This window comes from Talpa europaea (assembly GCF_964194135.1).
Source record: "Talpa europaea genome assembly, chromosome: 1".
Taxonomy (NCBI): Eukaryota; Metazoa; Chordata; class Mammalia; order Eulipotyphla; family Talpidae; genus Talpa; species Talpa europaea.
This window is the reverse complement of record NC_140073.1, coordinates 23,562,078-23,588,518: the sequence shown is the minus strand read 5'-3', so window position 1 is coordinate 23,588,518 and position 26,441 is coordinate 23,562,078. Positions and strand designations below refer to the sequence as shown.

General features: G+C 36.0%; 1 protein-coding gene across 1 annotated transcript in view; it reads right to left on the bottom strand.

Annotated features, from left to right (window-relative positions):
• Positions 1-26,441, bottom strand: part of DCDC1 (doublecortin domain containing 1) — a gene marked incomplete at its 5' end in the record, with an annotated part of 338,819 nt that overhangs the window by 274,227 nt on the left and 38,151 nt on the right. The window contains one exon of the mRNA XM_084250604.1: positions 13,491-13,584. Within this exon, the coding sequence (XP_084106730.1) occupies positions 13,491-13,584 (94 nt within the window). The remainder of the gene's footprint in view (positions 1-13,490; positions 13,585-26,441) is intronic.

The window sequence follows — 26,441 nt, the reverse complement described above, 5'->3', positions numbered from 1 at the left end:
GACGGCATGTTGCCTGTGGGGTCTACAGCGTTATAATACTGCTGCAAGAGACATTGATTTGTATGATAGGATCAAACAGAATGAGGATGCATTGGGGAGAAGAATTTCATAGGTCATATTGTTCCATATCTGAGTAAAATTTAATTTAGACATTGTGACCTTTACACAACACCTAGTTATTTTAATTGCTGATATGTGGGTGAAAGTTGACATTGGGGCTTTGGAAATAAGAAATCTTAGAAAGTCTCCTCCGTTTTGAAAATACAGCCTGAGTCATGTCTTTTCTTAAACTGAACGAAGTAGCTGTGCATTAAATATGCTGGCACATCTTCTGCTTGAGCAAGTGGACCGAAATGGTGTGAATTGTTAATGCCTTGCTGCTTTGGTTCACGGCTTGTGATTGATCATTTGTAACTATATCTACTCCTTGTTCCATGAAATCAAGTATGGAGTAATGGGTTCATCAGATTTTGGGGTTAAATTGAGAGTGAAGAGGTACTGTGTGTGGAAATAAGAGTTGCCATGTTCAGGGCTGGCCTTGTAACAGCATGGAATCTAAAGGCGATATTCAAAACCACTTCACTCATCATACGCTTACTGATTCTGAATAGGGCCCATTTGCAGGGGACATTTGGTAGTTTTCCAATACGCTTTATGCCTCTTTCTACTTCCACCGCCATGCACATCTTTTTTTCATACACCCCCAGTAGCACATTGGTAGAACAGGTCAGCATACACAATTCATTTATTTAAATAACTTGATTTATACAAGTAGAAATAAGCTGGTATTCTATTGTTTGAGTCTCGTCTTTCCCCTCAACAACAAAAAAAGTGTATGTCTTTGAAAATACAAGTATTTTGTGAACTCAATTACTTGGGCATCTAAAATAATATAAAATAATTGAATTGGTATATGTGCAACTTTGTGATTACTTAAAGAAGTGTTGAGAATTAATTATACCTTATCTCTTTTTATGTGACTGTGGTCTCTACCAATGCATAATAATTAAATATATGTTTCCTGCTTTTGAAAACTTTAAAGCTCCAAATAAACATTTAAAGTAGTATATTAAGGTTAGTTTTGGAAAGTACACTGAATGAAACAATAAAATAAACAAAAATATTAGAAGTAAAGACCTTTAGAAGTGACACTATATAATTGCTTGCTGTAATAATTGACACATTATTATTTTTTATTTCTGTTACCATTCAGAAAAGCTTAATCCAAATGGTGTTAACTGAGGTACCAATTAACTTTTGACCCAGTAGGAAAAGATATAATAGAAAACACTAAAACTTAGGAACAAAATCACATATACAAAGCTTTTACATGTGTAAGCAACATTCAAAGCAAAATGTCTCAAAATTCTAGTTTTACATTGCACAGTCATAACTTACACAAATCTAAAAAAGTCACTGAATTCTTTTCTTTTCTCTGTTTCTTTTTTAGTTTCAAAAGCAGGAATAATAATAATACCCATCACACATATACCTAATTCAGAGAGATCTGAGTCAGCTAATATGGGTAAAATTATATTGGTCTCCTTGAATGCAAGTGATGCCAACATATTAATTATATTTAAATATTTTATTTAGCACATGAAATATATATCACGAAAAATTTTATGTTTAAATGTGATAAACTAAAATGTCGCAGTTTCAACATATAATGGAAAGCTTCCTTTTGACATTTATTTCTCAGTGTTTGTTTCACAAAAGCAAAATCTTCCATAATTGGTATTTTTGCATATTTTTGTCTATTTTATTTCTCCTCTAGAAAGTCTTAGAAAGACTTTTGTTAAAAAAAAAAAATTTGTGGGCCTCCCCTGGTGGCGCAGGCGGTTGAGCGCAGTGCTGTGAAGCTGTCTGCAGCTTCTGCAGCACGGATTCGATCCCACATGGCGAGGCAAACCTTTCCTGTCTCACCCGCTGCTCCCCTCAGCAGTGTATTTCAGTCAGTCTGCCTGTTCTGCTTCCTGCTCTGTCTCTGGTGAATCCTCTCACCCTTCTGCACATCTGGCCTGTACCCCGGTTCTTATATCCATGAATAAATAAATCTTTAAAAATTTTTTTTTGTTAAAAAAATAAGCTGTTTTATAATAGGTCATAACAATTAAACTATTTTTTGTCTTCATTTAGCAATTATAATTTCTGAAATAATGAACTTCTAAGATTTTTGAAAAGTCATTAGAACCAGAGCAAGATTTTTAGTGCTAAAGTTCAACAAGATAAAAGAAAAATAAGAGACATAAAAACAACACTCTAGAATAAAAAACTCCAAGAGAAGGGGGGAAAATCAAGGACTTGGCTAAAAAATTACATAAATACCAAAGCAAGTTTAGCCCAACAAAACCTATGAGGTGTTATCATATCTTCATACATATAAAAGAGTCTATGTTTTAAAGTCTTCAAAAGAGAAGCTCTGACAGATACTAAAGAATCTACGAGCACATTATACAGCTTTGTGAATATTCCTATCACATAATTCTGCATTCACATATTTAATAAAAGATGGCAGTGATCCAATTATAATGGGGAGGTCTCTGACCACCACTAAAAAACCTTTTTGAGTCAAGCCTAAACAAATTTCCTAATATTCCCTATAGATCAGTAGTAGAATTGAAAATCAATGATTTATTTGGGACTTTCTGCTTTTGTCCAAGCAACAAGAGCAGCCCCAGCTTTATGAGTGGAAATCATTAGTCCCTGAGTTCCATGTCTGAGTCAACCTAAACCAAGTCAAAGCATGCACTGAGGAATATCTGAAGATGTCTCAGTGGGGACTTTCCTACACAAAGTGGGCCTCAGCTGGCTACCTCCCTATATCCCAATATATGCTAGAGCAATTTAAAAGTTGATTAATAACCATGGGTACCTAGCATCCCTCTTCAACAAAAGGTCATGTTTTCACATTTTATAAAATCTGAGGAATAAAGATATTTATGGGAAAGAGATTCAGGGATGGAAGGGAGGCAAATGTACTTAATCTTTTCCCTTTTAAATTTTTTTATTGACATAACATTGGTTAAAACACTATACAGGTTCAGGTGTGCAGCATATAAATTAACATCTGTATATACCACATTTTGTTTACAACTGTAAGTCTAATCTCTTTCCATGTAAATATACCTTATTTTTTTTTTAAGATTTATTTATTTATACAAGCACTGGGTACAGTCAGAAGCACAGGAGGGTGAGAGAAATTCACCAGAGCCAGAACAGGGAGCAGAACAGGTAGACTGATGAAATACACTGCTGAGGGGAGCAGCGGGCAACAGGAGAGGTCTGCGCACCATGTGGGACCCTCGCCGGCAGAAGGGGATCAAACCAGCGCTGCAGAGGCTTCAGGCAGCTTCGCTGCCCAGCGCTCAACCACTGCGCCACCGGGGAGGCCATATACTTTATTTTAAAGAAAATATTTAGGAATTAGTTTGATCTTAATGCTTGCAAGCTCTAAAATAAATAACAAAATAAACAGTTTATGAACTTTTGAAAAAATAAACAATAATTATAAATTGACCCAAAAGCAAAACAATAATTACTAATTGACCCAACATGGGTCAATTCACATGTAAAACAAATATTTAATAAGCAGAGAGGGATTCCATATGGGAAATTCCCACCTGAGGCTTACGATCTCCATCTCCAATACCAGAACATGACCATATTTCTTCCACAGGAAGTAGGTACCTATAGTCTGTGGCCAACATCTATTCTCTTCAAGTTAGATAATGCTAAATCTGCATGGCCCTTCCCAGATAAACAAGTATATCTGCAATAAGGCAGAACTTATAAGATCTGCAAAGCTACTAAATAAGTCCTCTATTTAGAATTCATGACTGTTAGTTTTTAAGTGTATCTCTCTAGAAATGATAGAGAAATGTGTCACTTAGTATCCCAAACAAGGTGAAAGAAGTTATCACAGATGCAATTTCTTTCTTGGAAAAAGTATTAAAATGAATCAGAGTAGGGATACACACACACACACACACACACACACAGAGTTGTCCCTATTTGGGACCTGAAAGCAATGTTATGTCCATAGTTAAAACTATTTGAACCACTGCATAGCAGAGGAGAAGCAGTACTAGCAATTCAAGGGCAGTACTTGGCATTTTTAGGGCATAAAAGGAGAAGGATACATTTCATTAAACTTACTCTCAGTGTTGTACATTAGCCACTGACATCATCAAAAGGCATCTAAGCACAATGCTACCCAGAAAAGGGCAACATCTGTTTATAATACTTAGCCTCTATAGTACTTAGAAATTGTTGATCCCTGGGTGACAGATTAAATATTTGAAAAGTTCTTACCAGGCTAAACCATGAAATAAGAAATTTTTTAAGTAGAAATTTAGTAGGAATCAATGTACAAACTACATTCTCATATCTAAAAAAAAAAAATAAGAACAGTAGTACAAGTAAAGGATAAAGGAGTTAAAAGCAAATTGTGAACAAAAATTGGGGGTCTTTGGTTTTTGCTTTCAATATAGATCAAGGATATGATGTGTCTAATAGAAATAATCACACAGTTAATAGGTTATATACTGACATTAAAAGAGGAAAAGAGGAGGGGCTACTTCATTTGTAGTGATTCAGAACATTATGTACAATATGGGTTCCCACGAAAAGGAACATTACAAAAGTTATACCCAGAACAGGGAACAGTGACCATGATGATGAAGAACCAGAAAAATAGTTGGGGAGACTAGGGATATTTAACTTGGAAAATATTTAAATCATATATGATTAAATATTTGAAAGGTATTTACAGACAAGAATTTTATATTAATAACTCCAGAAGGCAAATTCAAGAGCTAAGATAAATGTTTGACAGACTAGATTTCAATGATCTATGAAAGAAGTGTTATACAAAAGAAATTACAGCAGTCATAAATGGAACAAGCAGTGACAGAATGGATACGTGTTGAAGATGAATTAGAGGGGACTCATGACAAAGGGATATTTTAACAATTACCAAAAACCTTGCTGAAATTCAAAGTAATCAGTAGCACCACTCTGAAGTAGGTAAAAAATAAGTTCTCACTATTTGCTTTAATATTGCACTCCCATGTAGTAAATGAGAATCGTCAAGCTTTTAAAGTTCTGTGGTATATGGCAAAATACTGTTCATAGAGTGGTTGGTGAGTCACTAATCTTAGTGAGAACTGCCAAAAAATTAGTTGAGTGGGTAATTCATAGCAAATCTAATTTAATAAATATTTTAAAATTTTAATTCATTCATTTAAAAAGTATGTTTCATCAATTACCATGCTTCAAATACTATAACATAAAGTTAGAGAAATAAATCCCCATACATAAAATAAAGATACTATATAACAAATGCTATGACATTGTACAGATACAAAGTATCGAAATTTAGAAAAAGGGAGGACTGATAAAATAAAGTTGGATTTAAGTAATATTTTGAAATTTTGCAAGCTGACACCTTGATTGAAATTTTGTGAGAGACTCAGAATCAGAAGGCCCAGTTAAATCATGTCTGAATTACTGATGCACAAAAATTGTAAAACAAGACAAGTCTGTTGCTTTAAGTTTTGGGGTAATTTGTTAAACTGCTATTCATAACCAACACAGTTTGGGTTACAATGTCATGCATCCCATTATTATCCACAATATTTGTTGCCCTGCCCTAAAGGAAAATTATACTTCCCAGCTCACTTCATGTCCGGCTTACCATGTGATTTTCAGTGCCCTTCCCGGTGCAAGGATTATACAGCACATGCTGATGAATCAGCGAAATAACATATGACATAGCTAGTATAAGTCCTTGATTCAATTTTTTAAATTGTGCTGTTTGTTTTTTCATTTTTTAGTATAAGTTCTTCATATATTCTGGATATTAAACCAGTATCAAATACATGATTTGCAAATGTTTTCTCCCATTTTTAGGATGTTTGCTTTAGTTTTTTTGTTTGTTTTTTTTTTAAGATTCATTTCATTTATTTATGCATACAAGAGCTGGGTGTGGGCCAGAGTTGGGGGGTGAGAGGATTTCACCAGAGACAGAGTGGGGAGCAAAACAGGTGGATCTACTGAAATACACTGCTGAGGGGAGCAGCAGGCAAGACAGGAGAGATCTGCTTTGCCATGTGGGTTAGTTTCCTGGCCAGGGATTGAATTCATGCTGCCTTGGCTGCCAATAACTTCATAATGCTGAGACTTAACCCCTTGCGCCACCAGGGAGGCCCGTTTGCTTTAGTTTTTGACAATGTCCTTTAATGCATAATTTTTTGAAACTTAACATAGTTCAATTTACATAATCATTTCTTTCATTGTGCATACTTTTAGTGTCATGCCTAAGAATTCATTGAAAAATTTAAGGTCATAAGGATTTACCTCTAAGGCAAATCATATGGCTTGTCCAAAAGCTTTTAAAGTAACCTCCAATCCAAGTTGGTTCTAAATTTATCATATAAATTTTGACCATGGTTCTAAATTTCAGAAACCCAAACTGTAGTTTCACTTATAGAAAAATGGGAAATTTATTATTAAAAGGAACACTATCTTCTTCAGTCAAGGTAGAGAAACAACTTGAAGAAAATATTGCAAACCTAGGAATCTGACTGCTAACAAAATTAAAGAGAAAATAAAATGTTTTTAAAATGGACTTCAATCTTATAGTCACAATAGATTAGCGTATGCATGAAAATACAACAATAACAACCAAAAAATTAATTTGCTAGAGGAAAAAAGAGACCTCCTTTTGGCATAAAGGTAAACATATGGTCTGAGCACATACATCTAACAGGCCTCCCCTGATGGCACAAGGATTAAGATGCAACCTCTGAAGCTATCTGCAGCCACTGCAGCACAAGTTGGATCCCCGGTCAGGGAGCTACCCACATGGCGCAGCAGACCTCTGCTGACTCGCCCACTGCTCCCTTCAGCAGTGCATTTCTGCGATCTGACTATTCTGTTCCCCACTCTGTCTCTTGTGGATCTCTCACCCCCTACACCTCTGGCTTGTATCCCAGTTCTTGTATGCATAAATAAATAAATCTTTACAAAAAAGAGAGAAGCTGAAATCCTGAAGACCAGTTGTGAGGACACGGGAAGTACATCCAAATCTAACTACTCTTAGGTTATTATAAAGGGAAAATAACTGTTACAAAGTGAGAAACACTAACGGGGGTGAGGAGAACTAATGGAAAAATAAAGATCAGATCTCAGAAGGCTCACTCAAAACAATCTGTCAGAGGTGCCAGATCTCAAATACTGTGAAGCGGTGGCATTTATGTTAATAGAGCAGGCAGAAAATCTCTTTTGAGTTTGGGACAGTTATTTAAAGAGTACCCATAAAACATGAACAAATTGGAGAATACCAGGAAAATTAGCATAAAATACTCAAAAAATATATCTAGAAAATTCAAAAAATGTATGGGCCTAAGATTAAGAAAAGGCAATAGCAACAGAAATCCTATTATAGGGGATCCAGGCAGAACAATAATAGATCAAGGAGTCCAGAACAAAATTAGATGTCAGACTGTGGGAAAAATACATCCTGGGTAGGACTATTTAACTCAGGGAGGTGAAAATGGATAAGACTGGTTTCAACAAAGGATGCTATTGACAAACTTGGAACATATTGACTTCATCTCTCTCACTATGAGATATCCTGCAAGAAAAATATCTAAAGAAATACATTAGAAAAACACAAGTATGGACCAGAAAGTAAAATTTAAAAAAAAGAGCTGGAGTGAAAAATGCAGCCCCAAACATACTAAAGAATGGAACTTTTCTGAAGAGAATAGGCATACAGTAGAGAGAAATCTTAACCACTGTGGAAAAGAAGGACAGACGCATTAACTCAAGTTCAAAACCTGAGGGAAAACTATGTCTTGAGGAGCAACAGTGGTAGTGTTGGTCCCTAATGTGCATCTAAGTGCATGAGTCTCAGAAACATGAACAGCTATTTCAACTCATTAATTCACCAAAAGCTAATCTCCAAATGGAACAGAGGTAGGGGTAAGAGGAAGGTGTCCACATGAAGTAGGTTTCTCAGGCGCCAACAATTCCATAGTTAAGAGGTCATTACAGCAGCCATTGTGACCCATGATTGAAAATACTGCTGCAGAGACAAGGTAAGACCTATGCCACCAGACAGGGCCTACCTTTGGTTCATCATAGGATTCAGAAACATGGGACTTGGAAAAGAACATTAAGATTATAGGGATACTTTACAAAGGGAAAAAACAAAGCAATTCAAACAAATCTTTATGACCAAGACTACTACCAAGGTGAATCTCCAAATACTGCAAGAATGCAATACTCTCAGCACCCTTTAAGATGATGATGATAACAGCAATAAATGGTGACAATGTTATATAATTCTTCCTAAGTATCAGGCACTTACTCTAAGAACTTTACATACAAATCACCTAATCCTTACAACAACCAACAACCTATGTAAGTACAATAATCCCTATTTCACTGATGAAGAGACTAACTCTCAGAGAAACTAAATAACCTGTCCACAGATGATAACTGGCATAAAGGGAATTTTGACTCTGACTCTGGAATTAAAAAATTAACCAATATTTTAGGAAGTCACTTTGAAAGAGGAGACAGGGTCTGCTTATCAATTTTCCACCTCAAACTATTATAAATATTTAATGCCTTGGGGGAAAATTGCTTCCCAACAAGTTACTTCACAGGGTTAGACCTTGCTCAACAGCACAGAATGACTGGTGTCTTGGAAAAACTGATATGAAGACTGTTTTCTCCTCTCTGCCTTCCCTCACTTTGTCTCTGCTATGGTCTTGGCCACACAGACATGTATTAAGGCAAACAAAGAATCCTGAAAACACCATTTTGGTTGATTACCCATACTAGAACCTAGGGATCAACTTCTATTCTGAATGTGCTGGTGAGGGGCTGTGATCATCTTTTGATTGAGGTGGAAGTAGAACACATGAGAAAGTCGATGTAGACCCAATTCAGTGTGTGAGATCTTGAGGGAAGAGACCCACTGCAGAAGTCTGGAGAGTAGCTGCTGGAAAAATTCCAGCTCAAACCAGCAATACAGAGTGATCTGGCTAACAAAGGGAAACATAAGAAATTAGGGACAACTTTAATTTTTTTTGAATTTTAGCTTGAGGAATTGGAACCTTTATCATATTTTAACTCATAAAAGTAAGATTACATGATTTTGGAGCTAATTTCTATATGGAATTAATTTAGACATATTTCTTTGAGATTTTATTCTTTGAATTTAATTTCTCCACACACAAAAACATTTGATAATGGGAAGAGTTAATATTCAAATTTAAATTTGGGCAATCTCTATGGTATTGGAGCTTTGTGGTTGAATCAATCTTATCTTTTGATCTCATGGCAAAATCTCTAAAGAACTTGCCAGCTAGCAATTTTGGCAATGTTGCTTGGCATAATTTGGGATAGAAAATGAACATTCAATGTTCCATAGCATGATCTTATCATCAATTTAATTAATGTATCATCTTAACACATTTCAGGATCCTGGGATAAATTTTACACTATCACAAGTGGGGCCTCCCTGGCGGCACAAGGGGTTAAGACGCAACCTATGAAGCTGGCCACAGGCACTGCAGCACGAGTTCGAGCCCCACCCACATGGTGCAGCAGACCTCTCCTGACTCACCCGCTGCTCCTCTCAGCAGTGTGTTTCGGTCGGTCCACCTGTTCTGTTCCCTACTCTGTCTCTGGTAAATCCTCTCACCCCCCGCAACTCTGGCCCATACCCCAGTTCCTGTATGTATAAATAAATAAATCTTTAATAAAAAAGATTAAAGTTTGGTTAATGGAATAAACAGCTTCCTGAAGGTTCTGAGACTGAAGATCTTCAAGGTGAGAGGAGGGGATGAAGAGGGTTGGTGGGATGGAGGAAGGGTGTCTCTTCTGGTTTACCATATGCAATACTTAAGTCAAAGAAATTTCCAGAACAAAAAATTGGGGGAGGCCTTCCCCGGTGGCACAGCAGATTGAGGGCCGCACTGTGAAGCTGTCTGCAACCTCTTCAGCATAGGTTCAATTGCCGGCTGGCCAGGGAGAAACCCACATGGTGCAGCAGACCTCTCCTGCCTCACCTGCTGCTCCCCTCAGCAGTATATTTCAGTCATCTGCCTGTTCTGCTCCCAGCTCTGTCTCTGGTGAATTCTCTCATGCTCCCTTGCCTCTGAACTGTACCCCAGTTCTTGTATAAATAAAAATAAATCTTTTTAAAAAAATGAGGGGAATGTTAAGGGGAATGAGTGTTAATAAACAACCCCATTAAAAACAGACAATATATGATGTCCTGCCACTGTTATGTGCTTCTATAATATCAAATAATTCTATATGACTAGAAAATAGGGGAATGATGTCAGTATAATATAGAAGTTTGGTTGATGAATGTGTGGTTTTTATATAGCCAATGGAGTCCAATAGAGTAGCAGTAGAATTCTATCTCTCAGCAGGAAAGAAAAAAAGAACTTAGTTTGGCTGCTGCACTGGAGTACCCTCCTCAGAAAGGGGCACCTCCAGTCTTGCATGTCAGTTTCATTTTCTCTTGTGCCTTCCTTAATCCATGGTACAATTGCACTTCTAATCTGTGCTTGGAAATAAAAAGTAACTACTTAGATCTTAACAGTACGCAATATTAAATGATTTTTCTATTCTCATACAAAGAAAGCAAGCAAAGTCACATATCAAATCAGAGTATTAGCACTGATTTATTCAAATTAAAAGATAATTTTAAGGGGCCTCCCTGGTGCGCAAGGGGTTAAGCACAGGACTATGAAGCCATCTGCAGCACAAGTTACATTCCCGGTCAGCCAGGGAGAAACCCATATGGCAAGGCAGACCTCTCCTGTCTCACCCTCAGCAGTGTCTTTCAGTCAGTCTGCCTGTTCTGTTTAGTCAGTCCCCACTCTGTCTCTGGTGCATCCCCTCACCCCCCGCATCTCTGGCCTGTACCCCAGCTCTTGTATGCATGAATAAATAAATCTTTAAAAAAAAAGATAATTTTAAAATAACTCTTAACCTTTCCCCAAGTTGAATTTTAGAAAATCTTAGACCATAAAAGTTTAGAGACCCTATTTGATGCACAAAATTATACTAATAATGAAAAGAGAAATGCAAAAACCTAATGTAAAGTGATTAGGGTGCTACAGACTAGAAGTTCCTCCAATAGGATTAGCTTCTTTAAGTATTTTAAGTCCAGTGAACTTGTTATACTTTCACATGTTAGTAGTTGCATAGGCTAATTTCAGCTGGCATAAGCTTTTACAAGTATGCAAAAACAAAGGGCAAGGCATGCATTAAAATGTGATAATAGCACACTTCTGGGACACGTGAAGCATGAGGCATGAAACTGAATGTCTCCCCCATCCATGAGGTATCACTCCTCAGAGTTGGAAATATCTGTTTTGATAAGTAATTCTGTTATTTCACATTTGGAGGTGGGGAGGGGAGAGTCAACTTTCTAAATATAAATATAATCAGGGTTCCCTATAGTTTTAACTCTAACTCAAAACTAGTTTTTTGAGTCCAGGTGAGCTCTAAATGATTCAAAGTTGGATAGGTACTTAAGAAAACAAGCCATTTATCTTTTGTTAATGAAAGTTTGTGATTATAAAATATGCTTGATCACATAGAAAATTTTAGCCAGTGTAATAGAGAAAGCAATCAGCTATAATGGTCTCTATCCCCAGTCCCTGAAAAAGGACAATAAGGATGGATTTGCTGTTTTATATATGTAATACAGGCAAGTAAACTTTAATGATTCTGAATAATAGGTAATTATCTACAAATGCTCTGAAATTTACAGTTGAAAACTCCTAAGTGAAAACTAACTATATTTCATACAAACATTAAAAATGACCAAGAAAAATAGATTTACTTTCTGAACACACATACACAAAAAATCCTTAACAAAAAAATTAATAGCTATAAATAATAAGTATCAAAATATCAAAATGATCATTCAGTAAGTATTAAGGATGATAAACAAGGAGACAGTTTGCTTTTATATAGAACAAGAATATAGGAAGCAAACTGGAGTAGCCAGTATATTCATATGCTAAAATCATTAAAAGTTGTCTGGACCTAGCCTTGAAGTTAAAGTACGCCACTTTAAATTTTTGATATGGAGTTAAGTTTTATTTTTTTTGATGGTTTTATTTTTTTTCTCTTTTATATAATTCTTACATCATTTTTCATTTTTGCACAATGTATGCATTTTTATTTTGGTTATATTCCCCATATAAATCCTACCCCCCCCCCTTATTTTGGTCCTAATCCCTCCTCTCCCCTCTACCCCCTGTAGTATGTCTCTGGTTTACAGTTGCTTGTTGATTTTGACTTTTTCTTAATTATAATTAGTCTTTTTCCTGGTCCCTTATTTAGGTTTTCTAAATTCCTGCTATAAGTGAGACCATCCGGTATTTTTCTTTTTCTTTCTGGCTTATTTCACTGATGGAGTTAGCGAAAGAGTTAGTTTTAGACAAAGTGATAGGACCACAGCAGTAGCACATTAAATAGTGGTAGTAATAGCACTATCAAAGTAACATCAATCACTACTGAAGTTATAAAATGTAAATAAAATACTAAAAACTAAAAAGTGAAGTGAGGAGCATGAATTACTCCAGTAGTAATTCAATAAATGTTGAATTCATAGTATTTTTGCTTTAAGAGACAAACCCATAGAGCTAGAGGTGGATATTTCAAATTTTAACAAGGATATACAATAAAAATGTTTTAAAGTACATTTTTTTAATGCTTGAAAAACCTCTAGAAGTCAACCAAAACTTACTAAAAATCTATCTGCACATACAGTAGGGCAATTGCTTATTTTTCACCTTTGGAAACTATATACCACAGAAATTATCTATTAAACATGAATTGTAATCAATGACTTCTGTTTATTAAATTATGGCCTACCAAAGTCAAACTACTCATCATTGCTTTAAAAACCTAAATCTTGTGCTATGCAATACATTGAATATTTGAGTCTCTCCAAAATTTATATGTTGAAACTTAATCCCTAATGTGATGGTATTTGAGGTGAAATGATCACCAGGGTATAGCACTTACAGTGGAATTAGTTTCCTTATGAAAGAGACCTGAGAGAGCACCCTTGTTCATGACAAAACATGCAGACACAGTGACAAGACAGACTCTATGACTCACCAGACACTGAATCTCATGGTGCCTTGATTTTGGACTTACCAGTTTCCGTAACTATGAGAAGTAAATGTTTGTGGTTGAATCCAACTAGTCTATGGTATTTTTCTTTAACATAGCCCAGATGAACTAAGCCCAGATGAACTAAGACATGTTGAAATAAAAGATTACTAAAACCTTAAGGCCTTTTCATGACTTCCTTTTGTATGGGGATGCCATACTTATATTAAAATTAAATTGCTTTAGTAAATCTGTTTTCCCTTTCAATAGTAAAAAATCATGTGAATATCTTTTGAAATATAGTTTACAAAATCTTTGCTACTTACCTTTTGAAACATCTTTAATTTTCCTACCATACAAATCATAAAGATATCTGGCTGGTGAATTTAGATTCATTTTCATAGTGCAAGTATCTAAAACCTAGACAGAAAAAAAAAACCTATAAATAATTTATAACCATAAGCTCTGGTTAAACTGAATACACATGTAAAGTCCTTTCTATACTACATGGCTATTAAAAGTTATATTGCAAAATAAAATTTAATGAGTTAAAATGTTTCGAATATATGAAATAGAAAAAAGGTAGTGAAAATTGCCAGATTCCAATTGTACTTTAAAAGCATATACACAGATAAATTTTTTAAAAGAAGCTGCAACATATTTAAAAGATGTTATAAATGGCTGATTATTGGGTAGATTTTCATCTTACTATTTCCTATATATCCCATTTATTGTATAATGGAAGGATATTACTTCCATTAGTTTATTTTATTTTAATTTAGAATATAAGGTACTTTCTCAAAATTTATATCTTTTAATTTCTTTCCAAGAGTCCTAAAATAAATTATGGTCTGATGACAATTCACCTTGATAACATAATGCTTGGGGTTCTCCCTGGTGGTGCAAGGGGTTAAGCATAGCACTACGAAGCAATCCACAGCCTCTGCAGCACAAGTTCAATCCCCGGCCGGCCAGGGAGCAACCTACATGGCACAGCAGACCTCTCCTGACTCACCCGCTGCTCCCCTCAGCAGTGTACTTCGGTCAATCTGCCTGTTCTGTTCCCCACAGTCTCTGGTGAATACTCTCATCCCCCCACACCTCTGGCCTGTATCCCAGCTTTTGTATGCATAAATAAATAAATCTTTAAAAAAAACATAATGCTTGGATACTAAAAAATGGAATTGATTAACCACATTTCAAGGTTTTCTATTAGCATGAGTCTCAAGAACTTTACTTTTAATGGCTTTTAATATGTAAAGCTCTTAATATTTTGATGTTTTGACCTGTTCTTGATATAGCTCTTGTAATGGTCACTTCATCAACATCAAGCAGGGAAGACTTAACCATGTATCAGTTAAAGAAAAGCTCTGCTAATTAAGTAAGGAAAATAAAAATAATAGAGAGGAATGAGGGAATTTCAGGTAGCCCAAGGCAGGTTTCATTAGGTTTTCAGAAGTGATTTCCAAAACATGGAATTCATATTTATCTAGAAATACAAAATACATTCCAAATCCAAATCCAAAATACTGTCTTCCATTTTTACTATTCATAGCTATAAAAAAAAACTATTGCTTTCACAACAGAACTATTGAAAGGTAATGCTCATCTATAAGTAACTAGTAAAAATAACATCCTTCAATTGCTTTGACCACATATCTAAATTTCTGCCCACTTTTATCCCTACTTTAAAATTGGAGTTGGTAATCCTACTCCTAGCTCAAGGAACTAATTTTCTTTGTGCCAATGGACATATTTAAATAACTTAATGTGTATATAAAGACAAAGTTGTACTTTCAATCCGGAGAACAATTTTCATTATAACTGATATGTTTTATCTAGTTGCCATATCAAATTATGTTTTGCATTTAAAAGACAGATATTTAGCTGAAAATTTTAACTTAATAAATTGACTTTTCCTGAATTATATCATAAGTTCTCAACCTTTATTCCACTCCGACTTAAATACTCAAATAACAATGCATTGAAATGTACTCCACAAGTGATTATTAACCATGTGAGGTGGAGCAAATCCATTGAGCTCCAATCTGCCTACCTGGCATGAGTCAATGCAGGAATTCAATTCCTTGGAACAGCCCCAATAACATCATTGTCCCTTCCTCTTTCCAGTTTCTTGCCCTTGACAGGGATTAGTACTTACCACCCAAATAAGGTAATAACTCTGGTGGCTATCTAAATATTATTCCGTCTGCCTTCCCTTTCATTCTTTTGATCCAATGTCTTAAGTGACTGTAAGACACAAACTGTCCTAAGATCCTTATCCCATGAACTGAAACCCTTACTGACGATGCTTGAAAAGCAATATTCAAAATATAAGAGAAAAGGTATTAGCAGAAGACACCAGCTTCAGACAAACAAGGAAAGTGGACCATAATTGACTGACATTGGCATAGGTTCCAATTTTGGTTTTCTTTTTAATACTTCAAGAAATTAACACAGTTGGTCACCAACTAGCAAATCTGTCCCTCTTTTGTCACCTACTGGTCATTTTCTTCCATATGACTTTGTGCTCAAAGAATATGCTTTTCCCATTACCACCACTATCATCCTCATGGAATAAAATACACATTCTTTCTTAGTCAATTATCTTTGACCAATATTAAGAAGCTATAATTGTTCCCATATACCGTAAATAAACATGGCCTCCTCCTTAGGGTGCTCATATTCTTTTATCTTTCCATTCTTTATATTCAATGTTCAACTTGTTAATACTACAACGTATTATTAAAAATGTAATGCTGGACCTCCCCTGGTGGCGCAGCGGTTGAGCACTGGGCTGCAAAGCTGCCCGCAGCCTCTGCAGCATCGGTTTGATCCCCCGCCACCAGCGAGGGTCCCACATGGTGCGCAGACCTCTCCTGCCTGCCCGCTGCTCCCCTCAGCAGTGTATTTCGTCAAGTCTGCCTGTTCTGTTCCCCACTCTGGCTCTAGTGAATTCTCTCACCCTCCCGCCCTTCTGACTGTACCCAGTGCTTGTAGAAATAAATAAATAAATCTTTAAAAAAAAATGTAATGATGTCCTTTGTATAAATTATATTCCCTACTTATTAATGAGTTTAAATATCTAAATATCCTGCAAGACTATAATTCACCAATTAAACTAAGTAAAATATGAACTATTTAAAGATAGTCCCATTTATTTCACTAAAATTTCAATGATTCCTTAAAATTATCTCAAATATTGTTGCCTTTTAGTCTTAAAAAATCAGTCAAATAAAATCACATGGCATTCTAACTCAAAGGTTTCTCTTTTCATTGTACTAAAACATTAGTGAAAATGTTTCTACAAGCCAAGTTTAATGAGTTAAATGAGTTTAAAAACTGGCATTAGAAAATTAGATACTAGAAATTAATAATGCATCAGTAACACTGTCATTCTTTCCTACTTTAAGGATTAAAGGTCCTTACAGCATTTAAGCAATGCCAGCCTTCAGTAATCATTTTCTCAGAGTAAATTATCAGTGATATGAAATAGTACCAATATAAACTTCTGTCAAAAGCTCTGAAAAGAATCCTCTACCTATAAGGTCATTCTTATAATTCACAATTGAAAAATACATAACAGTGTCATCTTACTGTAATATCAAGGTTAATTAAAATACATTTCCACTGATTTGTACCTGTTAAGCTTATTAAAATATTACTGTTAAAAATTCATGTTTCATTAATTTCTTAATGCTTAGTTTGTAAGATACTGATACTGAAATTTAAAACCATTCTGCTGTAAAGCCAGACTCTTCTTGACAAGTACCTGGGAAGAGATTTTCCACAAACTCTTTTCAATTTAATCTACTTATTTACAATTTGGAAGTCACTTCTACTCCCAGGCACATCTGAAGTTTGCTGCTTCTGAAACATCCACCACAGGGGTATTTGGTTATACAATCTACAATCTCTGAGTTTGATTTGCTACTACCTCAATCCAAGTAAGAAAGTTTATTTAGCTCAATATAACCCCAGGTCAAGTGAGTGTAGTCAAAAAGCTTCAGACCCAACAATGTCCAGCCTCCTCAAAGACAGAGACCCTTGATACATTTTAACATGTTTTTATGAGGCAAGCCTCAAAAGTATAAGTCCTGATTTATACCTCCCCACACATTCTCTACAAAAGATCCTCTGTAGCAGGGGTCAATAAATTATACCCCATGGACCAATTATAGCCACAGCCTACTTCTGTATGGCCTGTTAGCTAAAAATGACTTACACATTTTTTTAGTGTTAAAAAATCAAAAGGGATATTTTGAGGCACTTCAAAGGCATACAAAGTTCAAGTTTCAGTGCCCACAGGTAAAGTATTCTTGGAAAATATCCACACTGTTCATTTACATATTTTCTATGGCTACTTTCTCATGACAGCAAACATTGAACAGCAACCATGGAGACCATAAAACTAAAAATACTTACTATTTAGACCTTATAACAGTGTAAACCTGTCATACTATGTGTACAGCTACTTTAGCCGTGGATTTCTTGCTTCCTTCTTGTTTAAGTCTGTTTAAATAAGGATTCTCTCATTATTTGCAGATAAAGTCATGCTAACTAAAATTGGGGATGGGGATCCAGGTTCCTTAAAAGAGGAACTAATTCAATGAATATTTGTATAGCACATAGATTACAACTGTATTAACTATATAAACCTAGGAAGCAAACCATTTAATTAAGAACCCAGAAAAGAATTTTAGAAGAAATTTAACAAGCTGAAAACTGTGAAAATGGTTATGAAATTAATTCATTGAATTATTAAAAATAATTCATATTTTTATGAATTATAATAAATAATGCTTATAATAATAAATAATGCTTATTTATTAATAAATAATAAATAATAAATAAATAATAAATAATGCTTATTTAATAAGCATTATAATAAATAATGCTTATTCAGTAGAAGAGAACTAAAATTTCGCTAGTGAATATTTTGAGAAAAGAAGTCTGTTTTTACAAGTTTTTTTTTCTTCTGTGAGCTCAAAGACTATGAAATACATTATGAATTTTCAAAGAATTAAAGTGTGATAACATGTACTGGGCATAACTCTCTACTAGACCAGCATTTTGCAATGACTTATAATAAAAATTATGATTATTATTTTAACCTGATGATACTGGCAGATTGGGTTGAATTTGTACTCATCAAGTAGATATAGGTACTCTTTCTGGACAAATCTTAGGGATAAATTTGTTGCTCTGTTATTTGTCTTATTCTCATAAAAAAGGTGATAGTATGAGTGCCAAATCAAATTATTTGTTCTTACTAGTAATGAACACTACTATGTTTTATAAAAGCAATTATTTCCTGTGAATTTGAAATGTGGTTGTTGTGGCATTTTATTATTAAAATGTGAATAGGAAGTAGATAACCACAGAAGATTTTCTAAGTAATCTATTAATTCATACTCCTTGAATATTTTATCCTTAATTGGTTTCTTCTTAAGGATAATTAAATAGCCCAGATTACTTTTAAATTGCCCTAATTTTAATCTTTTTATTTTGCTTTTCAAATAAATCATTTTGATGTATAATTTACATGAAATAAATCGTACCAATCATAAGTGTCGCTCAATGCAGACAGAAAATATATCTGGTAGCCACCACCACAATCAAGATAAAAAAATTTTCCATTACTCTCCAGAAATCCTCATGCTCTTTCCCCATCACAGTTCAGTACCATTGACAGTTTTTGGTCACTGCAATTTCATATAAATAGAAACATATAGCATGAAATATTTTGTGTCTGGATTCTTTCAATTACCATAACGTTGTTTCGTTTTAGTGCTGAAGAGTATTCCTTGGTTTGGATATATCATAATTTATTTACCCATTTGTTTGTTGATAGACTTTTGGGTTGTGCCTAGTTTTGGACTATATGAATAAAGTTGATCAGAACATTCACCTAAAAGTCTTTTTGTTGACATACATAAATATTATTTCTCTAGGATAAATATATTTAGAAATGGGTTGCTGGATTGTGTGGTAAGGGTATGTTTAACTAAGAAATTTTCAAATTGTTTTGCAAAGTGACTATATCATTTTTTATTCTAATCAGTTATACGTGTAACTTCCAATTGCTCCATATTTTCATCAATACTTTATATTGTCTGTCTTTTTAATTTTAACCACTCTAATGTATATATAGTATTAACTCATGTTGGATTTAATTTGCATTTCTTCGATGATTAATAATGTTGAACATCTGCATTATTTATGATTGATTTCTTTCTATGCCCTTTTTTGTTGAAGTGTCTGTTCAAATCTTTTGACTTTCTTTTATTGAATTATCTTCTTACTATTGAGTTGTCAGAGATCTTTATATATTCTGAATACAATTTTTTGTCAGAGCTGTGTTTCCCGAATATTTTCTCCCAGTTTATGGCCATACTTATTTTATTAATGCTATCTTTTCAAAGGGCAGAATTTTTTTTATTTAGATAAGACACATTTAATCCTCTTATAGCTCACTTTTTAGTTCTAAGAAATCTGTGCCTACAACAAGGTTTTAAAATTTTATTCAATATTTTCTATGAGAAATACCACTTTTTATTGTCAGATCTATGATCAATTTTAAATTAAGTTTTGTCAGGGTATGAAACAGAGATTGAGGTTATTTATTACCATACAGACATCCAATTTTCAGCAATACTTGTCAAAAAGACTGTCTCCCCCATTGAATGATAATTATAAAATTATAAAGAATAATTTACCCACACATGAGTGGGTATATTGCTGAACTCTTTACTTTATGCCATTGTTCTCCATGTGTATATTTTTATATTAATATAATTTTGACTTGATTAGGCTTTAAAATGGATGTTGAGGTAGGGTAGTATAACTACTCCAAATTTGTTTATTCCAATTCCTTTGTATTTCCTGCAACTTCATTAAGCTTCATGAATCTGTGGGTTGATATTTTTCAGGATCTCAGGGAAAAAATGGCCAACATTTTCTCAAATATATTCACCATCTTCCCAGTCTTTCTGGAAACCCCAATTCAGGACTCCAGTTACAAATAAATCAGACTGCTTAAAATTAATCCCACAAGTTACTGACACTGTCCTTTTTTTCACTCTTGTTCTTTTTCTTCTCTGTACTTCCTTTTGGGTAATTTTCATTACAATAACTTGAAGTCTACTGATTGTTTTTTCTCTAATGTTTAATGTACTATTAGACCTTCCCAGTAATTTTTTTCACTTAAGATAATGTCTTTTCATGTCTAAAACTTTCATTAGTTCTATTTTTATTTACATTTCTTTTTACATTATATTTATGGTGTTCTTTAATTTCTTGAACACATTTATGACAGTTTTTAAAATACTAACTCTATTTGCAAGGAGTGGGGCATTGCTTCTTATTGAATGACTTTTCTTCTGGATAATGATTACCTTTCCTGAGCTCTTCATGAAATCCCCACGTTAAAAAAAAAAAAAAAAAAAACTCTCCACTCTAACTTGTCAAAACAATGATGTCTCCCTACCCGGTGCATACTCCCATGGTTGTTTCATTTTTACATCCTGCTAGCTGTCCTTTCTCTGCTAGTTGCTTGTGCCATGCCTTGTGGAATTTATCCTATATATGAGCAAGTTAATATTTGCCAAAGATACAAAGGGACCCTAGGCAAATCTGGGAACTATTCTCCAAATAGTTCCCTCATTTATGGCATTTTATGGCAAAGTGAATCAACTCCAATATCCCAGAAATTTGATATCTTTCTCTTCAAATCATAGAGACTACTGTGTTTAACTCTCCTCACACAACAATTAAAACAAAATTGCCTCCAGATATAAAGATGGAATAAATTATAGAACTCACATTACCTCTTCCTTTTCTCTCATGCATTAGAGTCTGGATCTGCTCACTGTCTAAGGTATCACATATTTGGCCCAGTTTTCAGATATTTAAAAATGGGATGACTAGTCTGATAATAGTTATTCTGTTTTGACTGTATATAGATGCCTCATTCCTTTTAACTGTTATGTTCATTTACTTCAGGAATTAACATGTAAAAAAAAACAGTATGCAATGACCCTAAATGATGTGAGGGTTGGGATACTGACCTCACCAAGCAGTTGAAAAATCCATGTACAACTTTTGACTTCCCTAATGACTTAATTACTAATAGCCTGTACTGACTAGAATCTTTATCAATAAAATAATCAATTAACACATATTTTATTATATGTATTATATACTGTATTCTTACAAAAAATAAGCTGGAGAAAATAAAATGTTAAGAAAACCATAAGAGAAAATGCATTTACAATATATTTACTGTATTTACTGATGCCATAAGTTTGCCTCATCCGCTTGCAAGATAATGTGTATAAATGGACCCACACAGTTCAAATCTATGTTATTCAAAGGTCAACTGCATTAAAAAACAAAAACAAAAACAAAAACAAAAAAAACCCCACAAAGGTCAACTGCATTTATGGCAGTTTAAAATAATGAAAAAAGAGATAGGGGGCGGAGCAACATGGCGGGGAGGAGACGCTACGAGTAAGATCTCCCATTAAAAAAAGTTAATAGGGAGGAAAAGCGGCAGGTCCCAGTGAGAACTGGGACACGGAAGATAAACGGATGACTCCAGCAAACTGCCCGAAGAAGAAAGTTGCCATAAAAGAGGACCAGAAGGGAGGAAAGCGCAGAACCCTGCTCCCCTCCCCCGCCCACAAAGTCGGCACTCTCCGACCGGCAGAGAGGAGGGAAACAACAAACCAAAACGGCCAACAAGAAAAACGGACGCAGTAAGTGGGACTGTGAGTGGAAAGGAACTATTGCAGCCACCACACCCCGTGAATGGGAGCTGAGGCGAACCCTGCAGGATTCGCCGCAGCGGTGAGCGAACGGCTCCGGGCGCCATTAGAGAAGAACAAAGACCCCGGGAGAGGCGCACACAGCCCGGGCTGCCTGTAAGCTTGCGCGGAAAGTGGCGCGCTCAGCGCGCTTGAAAAGCAAGTGCAGACCAGGATAGCGGCTGCCCAGGTCCCCGCGCCTGCGACCTAGGCTTGGGAGACGACCTAGGCTTGCGGGGAGACGCTCGGAGGTCCTCACTGAGGTGAAGGTCCCTCCCTGACTAAGCAGGAACCAGGTGCCCAGGCACTGGAGCAGTGCAAAAGGCGCCATTCCCGCGCCAATGAACTGGGCTACAGCCCGCGTCCTGGAACTGAGGGCTTTGGAACTGAGACCCGGGGCACGAAATTAGGGGCGTGGGTTCCCCACGACGGTGGGGCACAAGGCAGACACAGCACCCCAAAGCCATTGAGGTGTACCCTACCATCCCCGCTCTGCTCCCTGTCCCACGGGGTGGAAAATCAGCTCCCCAAGGGCTCTAGGAGAGATCTCTGGCGCCACCTAGCGACTTGAAGCCAGCACAGGCTCCTGAAGGAGCTAGTGGCCAGCTGGGGAGTTAGCCCACACCCGGCCCCTTCTGAACAAGTAGTCTGAGCCCACAGGGAGAGCGAGCACCCACAGCCGGGGCAGACCAGGCACGCAGAAGAGTGTGCCTGACACCGTACGCACAGGGAGTGTGTCCCACATCACCATTTTAGAACAGGGACATTTCTTCAGTAAAGACTACCTGCAGAAGGCTTCCTCAGGAGCCAGAGGTGAGCGGGGGAAGTTCGCCCACGCCAGACCCCCTCTGGCCTGCAGTCCAAGCCCAGAGGGGGAGCAGGAACCCACCGGCGGGGCAGACCAGGCGCACAGGGGAGTGTGTCCCCACATCGACATTTTAGGACAGGGACCTTTCTCCAATAAAGACTGCTTGAAACTGACAGATGACTCCTGGAGGAACCAGAGGGGAGCAGAGAAGCTCACCCAAGATGCCGGCCAGTCCCAACTACACAGTGTCCCAACGCATATGGCAAATTAGAAAACAGACAGTAGGGAGGAGAAGAACCACACGCAACCTAGCAACTCTCCAGAGAAAAAGCACACCACAAAAAGAAAACCAGCCCTCAGATTGCAACGACAGTAACTTGGAAGAACTTCTGAGCCTTCCAGAAAGAGAATTTAAAATTGCCGTGATTAAAAAACTGACAGAAGTCATAAAGGAAAACAATGATAAGGGAAAAATAATCAACGATCAGAAGAATGAAATTGAGTCCCTAAAGAGGGAAGTAAAAGAAATGCAGGAGATCAAAGAATTAGTGGAAGAACTAAAGAATTCTGGGAAAAGCAATGAAAGCAGAATTGATGAAATGGAAGAACAAATAAGTGCTCTTGAAGACACAGAAATAAAAAGAACCAAAACAGAAAAGGAAAGAGAAGTACGAAGGAAAAAGAATGAAGAAAGACTTCGGGAACTATCTGACTCCATGAGGAAAGGAAATATAAGAGTTATAGGAATACCAGAAGGAGAGGAGAGAGAAGTAGGAACAGAGAAAATATTCAAAGAGATAATTGAAGAGAACTTCCCAAATGTGAAGAAGGAGCTGAAAATTGATATACAAGAAGCAAGAAGAACACCAAACTTCCACGACGAAAGAAAAAATACAGCAAGACACATAATAGTAAAGCTCCCAAGGATCCAGGACAAGGAAAAAATAATGAAGCTGGCAAGAGGGAAGAAACAGATAACATTCAAAGGAAAGCCAATCAGGCTGACATCAGACTTCTCCGAAGAAACACTACGGGCAAGGAGAGAGTGGAGGGACATAGTCAACAGACTCCAAGAAAACAGATGCCAACCAAGAATACTCTATCCTGCAAAGCTCTCCTTCCCCTTTGAAGAAAGAATATGGACCTTCCCAGACAAACAGAAACTCCGGAATTTCATTGCAACTAAACCCCCACTCCAAAAAATACTACAAGGAGTCCTAAAGCCAGAACCTCAGAGGGATGAATAACAATGAAAGAAGGCCAAAAAAAAAAAGTTATTAAAAGAATAAATAAATAAAATCAAAGGAAAGACAAACACAATGGCAAATACAGATGTTAACATATCAATATTAACTCTAAATGTAAATGGACTAAACTCTTCAATAAAAAGACACAGAGTTGCAGCCTGGATTAAGAAACAAAACCCAACCTGTTGCTGTCTCCAGGAAACACATTTAGCTACAAAAGATAAAAATAGGCTCAAAGTTAAAGGATGGAAAACAATCCTACAAGCAAATGGACCAAAAAAGAAAGCAGGAACAGCTATACTTATATCAGATAAAACAGATTTCAAACTCAAAAAGATAAAAAGAGACCCCAATGGTCACTACATTATGATCAAGGGGACAATACTTCAAGAAGAAATAACACTCATTAACATATACGCACCAAACGAAGGAGCACCAAAATATATCAGACAACTGTTGTCCTCTCTGAAAACAGACATCAGAGAAAACACATACGTAGTGGGAGACTTCAACACACCACTATCAACAATGGATAGATCAACAAGACAAAAAATAAGTAAAGAAACCAAAGCTCTAAATAAGGACCTAGAGCAATTGGGCTTAACAGACATCTATAGAACACTAAACCCCAAAAAAACGGAGTACACATTTTTCTCAAGCGCACACGGATCATTCTCCAGGATCGATCACATACTGGGGCACAAGACAAACATCAACAGATACACCAAGATTGAAATCATATCAACCATCTTTTCTGACCATGAAGGCATCAAACTAGAAATAAACCATAAAAAGAAGGCAAGGAACTTTCCTACCTCATGGAGATTAAAAACCACACTACTGGAAGACCACTGGACTAATGAGAAGATCAAAGAGGAAATTAAAAAATTTTCTGAATTGAACGACAAGGAGGACACCAATATCCTAAATGTATGGGATGCAGCAAAAGCAGTAATAAGAGGAAAATATATAGCAATAGAAGCTCACATCAAGAAACAAGAAAGAACTCAAAGAAACAACCTAATCTCGAAGCTCAAAGATCTAGAAAAAGAACAACAAAAAAACCCCAAAACCAGTAGAAGAAAAGAAATAATAAAAACCAAAGCAGAAATAAATGAAACTGAAACTAAAAAAACAATCCAAAAGATCAATGAAACCAAGAGCTGGTTCTTTGAAAAAATCAATAAAATAGACAAACCCCTAGCCAGGCTCACAAAGGAAAAAAGGGAGAAAGCACAAATAAACAGGATCATCAATGAAAGAGGAGAAATCACAACGGACACAGCAGAAATCAAAAGAATAATCAGTAACTACTATGAACAGTTATATGGAAACAAGTTTAACAATCTAGAGGAGATGGACAAATTCCTATAACTCTACAATCACCCAAAGCTAGATAAAGAAGAAATAGAACACCTAAACAGACCAATTACAATTAGCGAAATTGAAATGGTAATCAAAAACCTCCCCCAAAAACAAAAGCCCAGGACCTGATGGATTTACAAATGAATTCTACCAAACATTCAGAGACGAATTAGTGCCTATCCTTCACAAACTCTTCCAAAAAATTGAGAAGGAAGGGACAATACCAAACACGTTCTATGAAGCCAACATTACACTAATACCAAAACCGAACAAGGACAACACAAAAAAGGAAAACTACAGGCCAATCTCCCTAATGAACACTGATGCAAAAATCCTCAATAAAATTTTAGCCATCAGAATCCAACAATGTATCCATAAGATAATTCACCACGACCAAGTAGGATTCATTCCAGGGGCACAAGGATGGTTTAACATCCGAAAATCAATCAACGTTATCCAACACATCAACAAAAAGAAATATAAAAACCATATGATAATATCAATAGATGCTGAGAAAGCTTTCGACAAAGTGCAACACCCATTCATGATAAAAGCCCTTGAAATTCTTGGGATACAAGGAACATACCTCAACATCATAAAGGCCATCTATGACAAGCCAACAGCCAGTATCATTCTCAATGGTGAAAAGCTGAAAGCAATTCCATTAAGATCTGGAACAAGACAAGGATGTCCACTCTCACCACTGCTTTTCAATATAATACTGGAAGTCCTAGCCAGGGCAATAAGACAAGAGAAAGACATCCAAGGAATCCAAATAGGAAAAGAAGAAGTCAAACTATCACTATTTGCAGACGATATGATATTATACATAGAGAACCCCAAAAACTCCACAGAAAAGCTAATTCAACTCATCAATCAGTTCAGTAAAGTGGCAGGATATCAACACGCAAAAGTCAGTAGCCTTCCTATACACAAACAACACGCAAAAGTCAGTAGCCTTCCTATACACAAACAATAAATCTGAAGAAGAAGAAATCAAAAAAAACATCCCTTTTGTTATTGAAACAAAAAAAATCAAATATTTGGGAA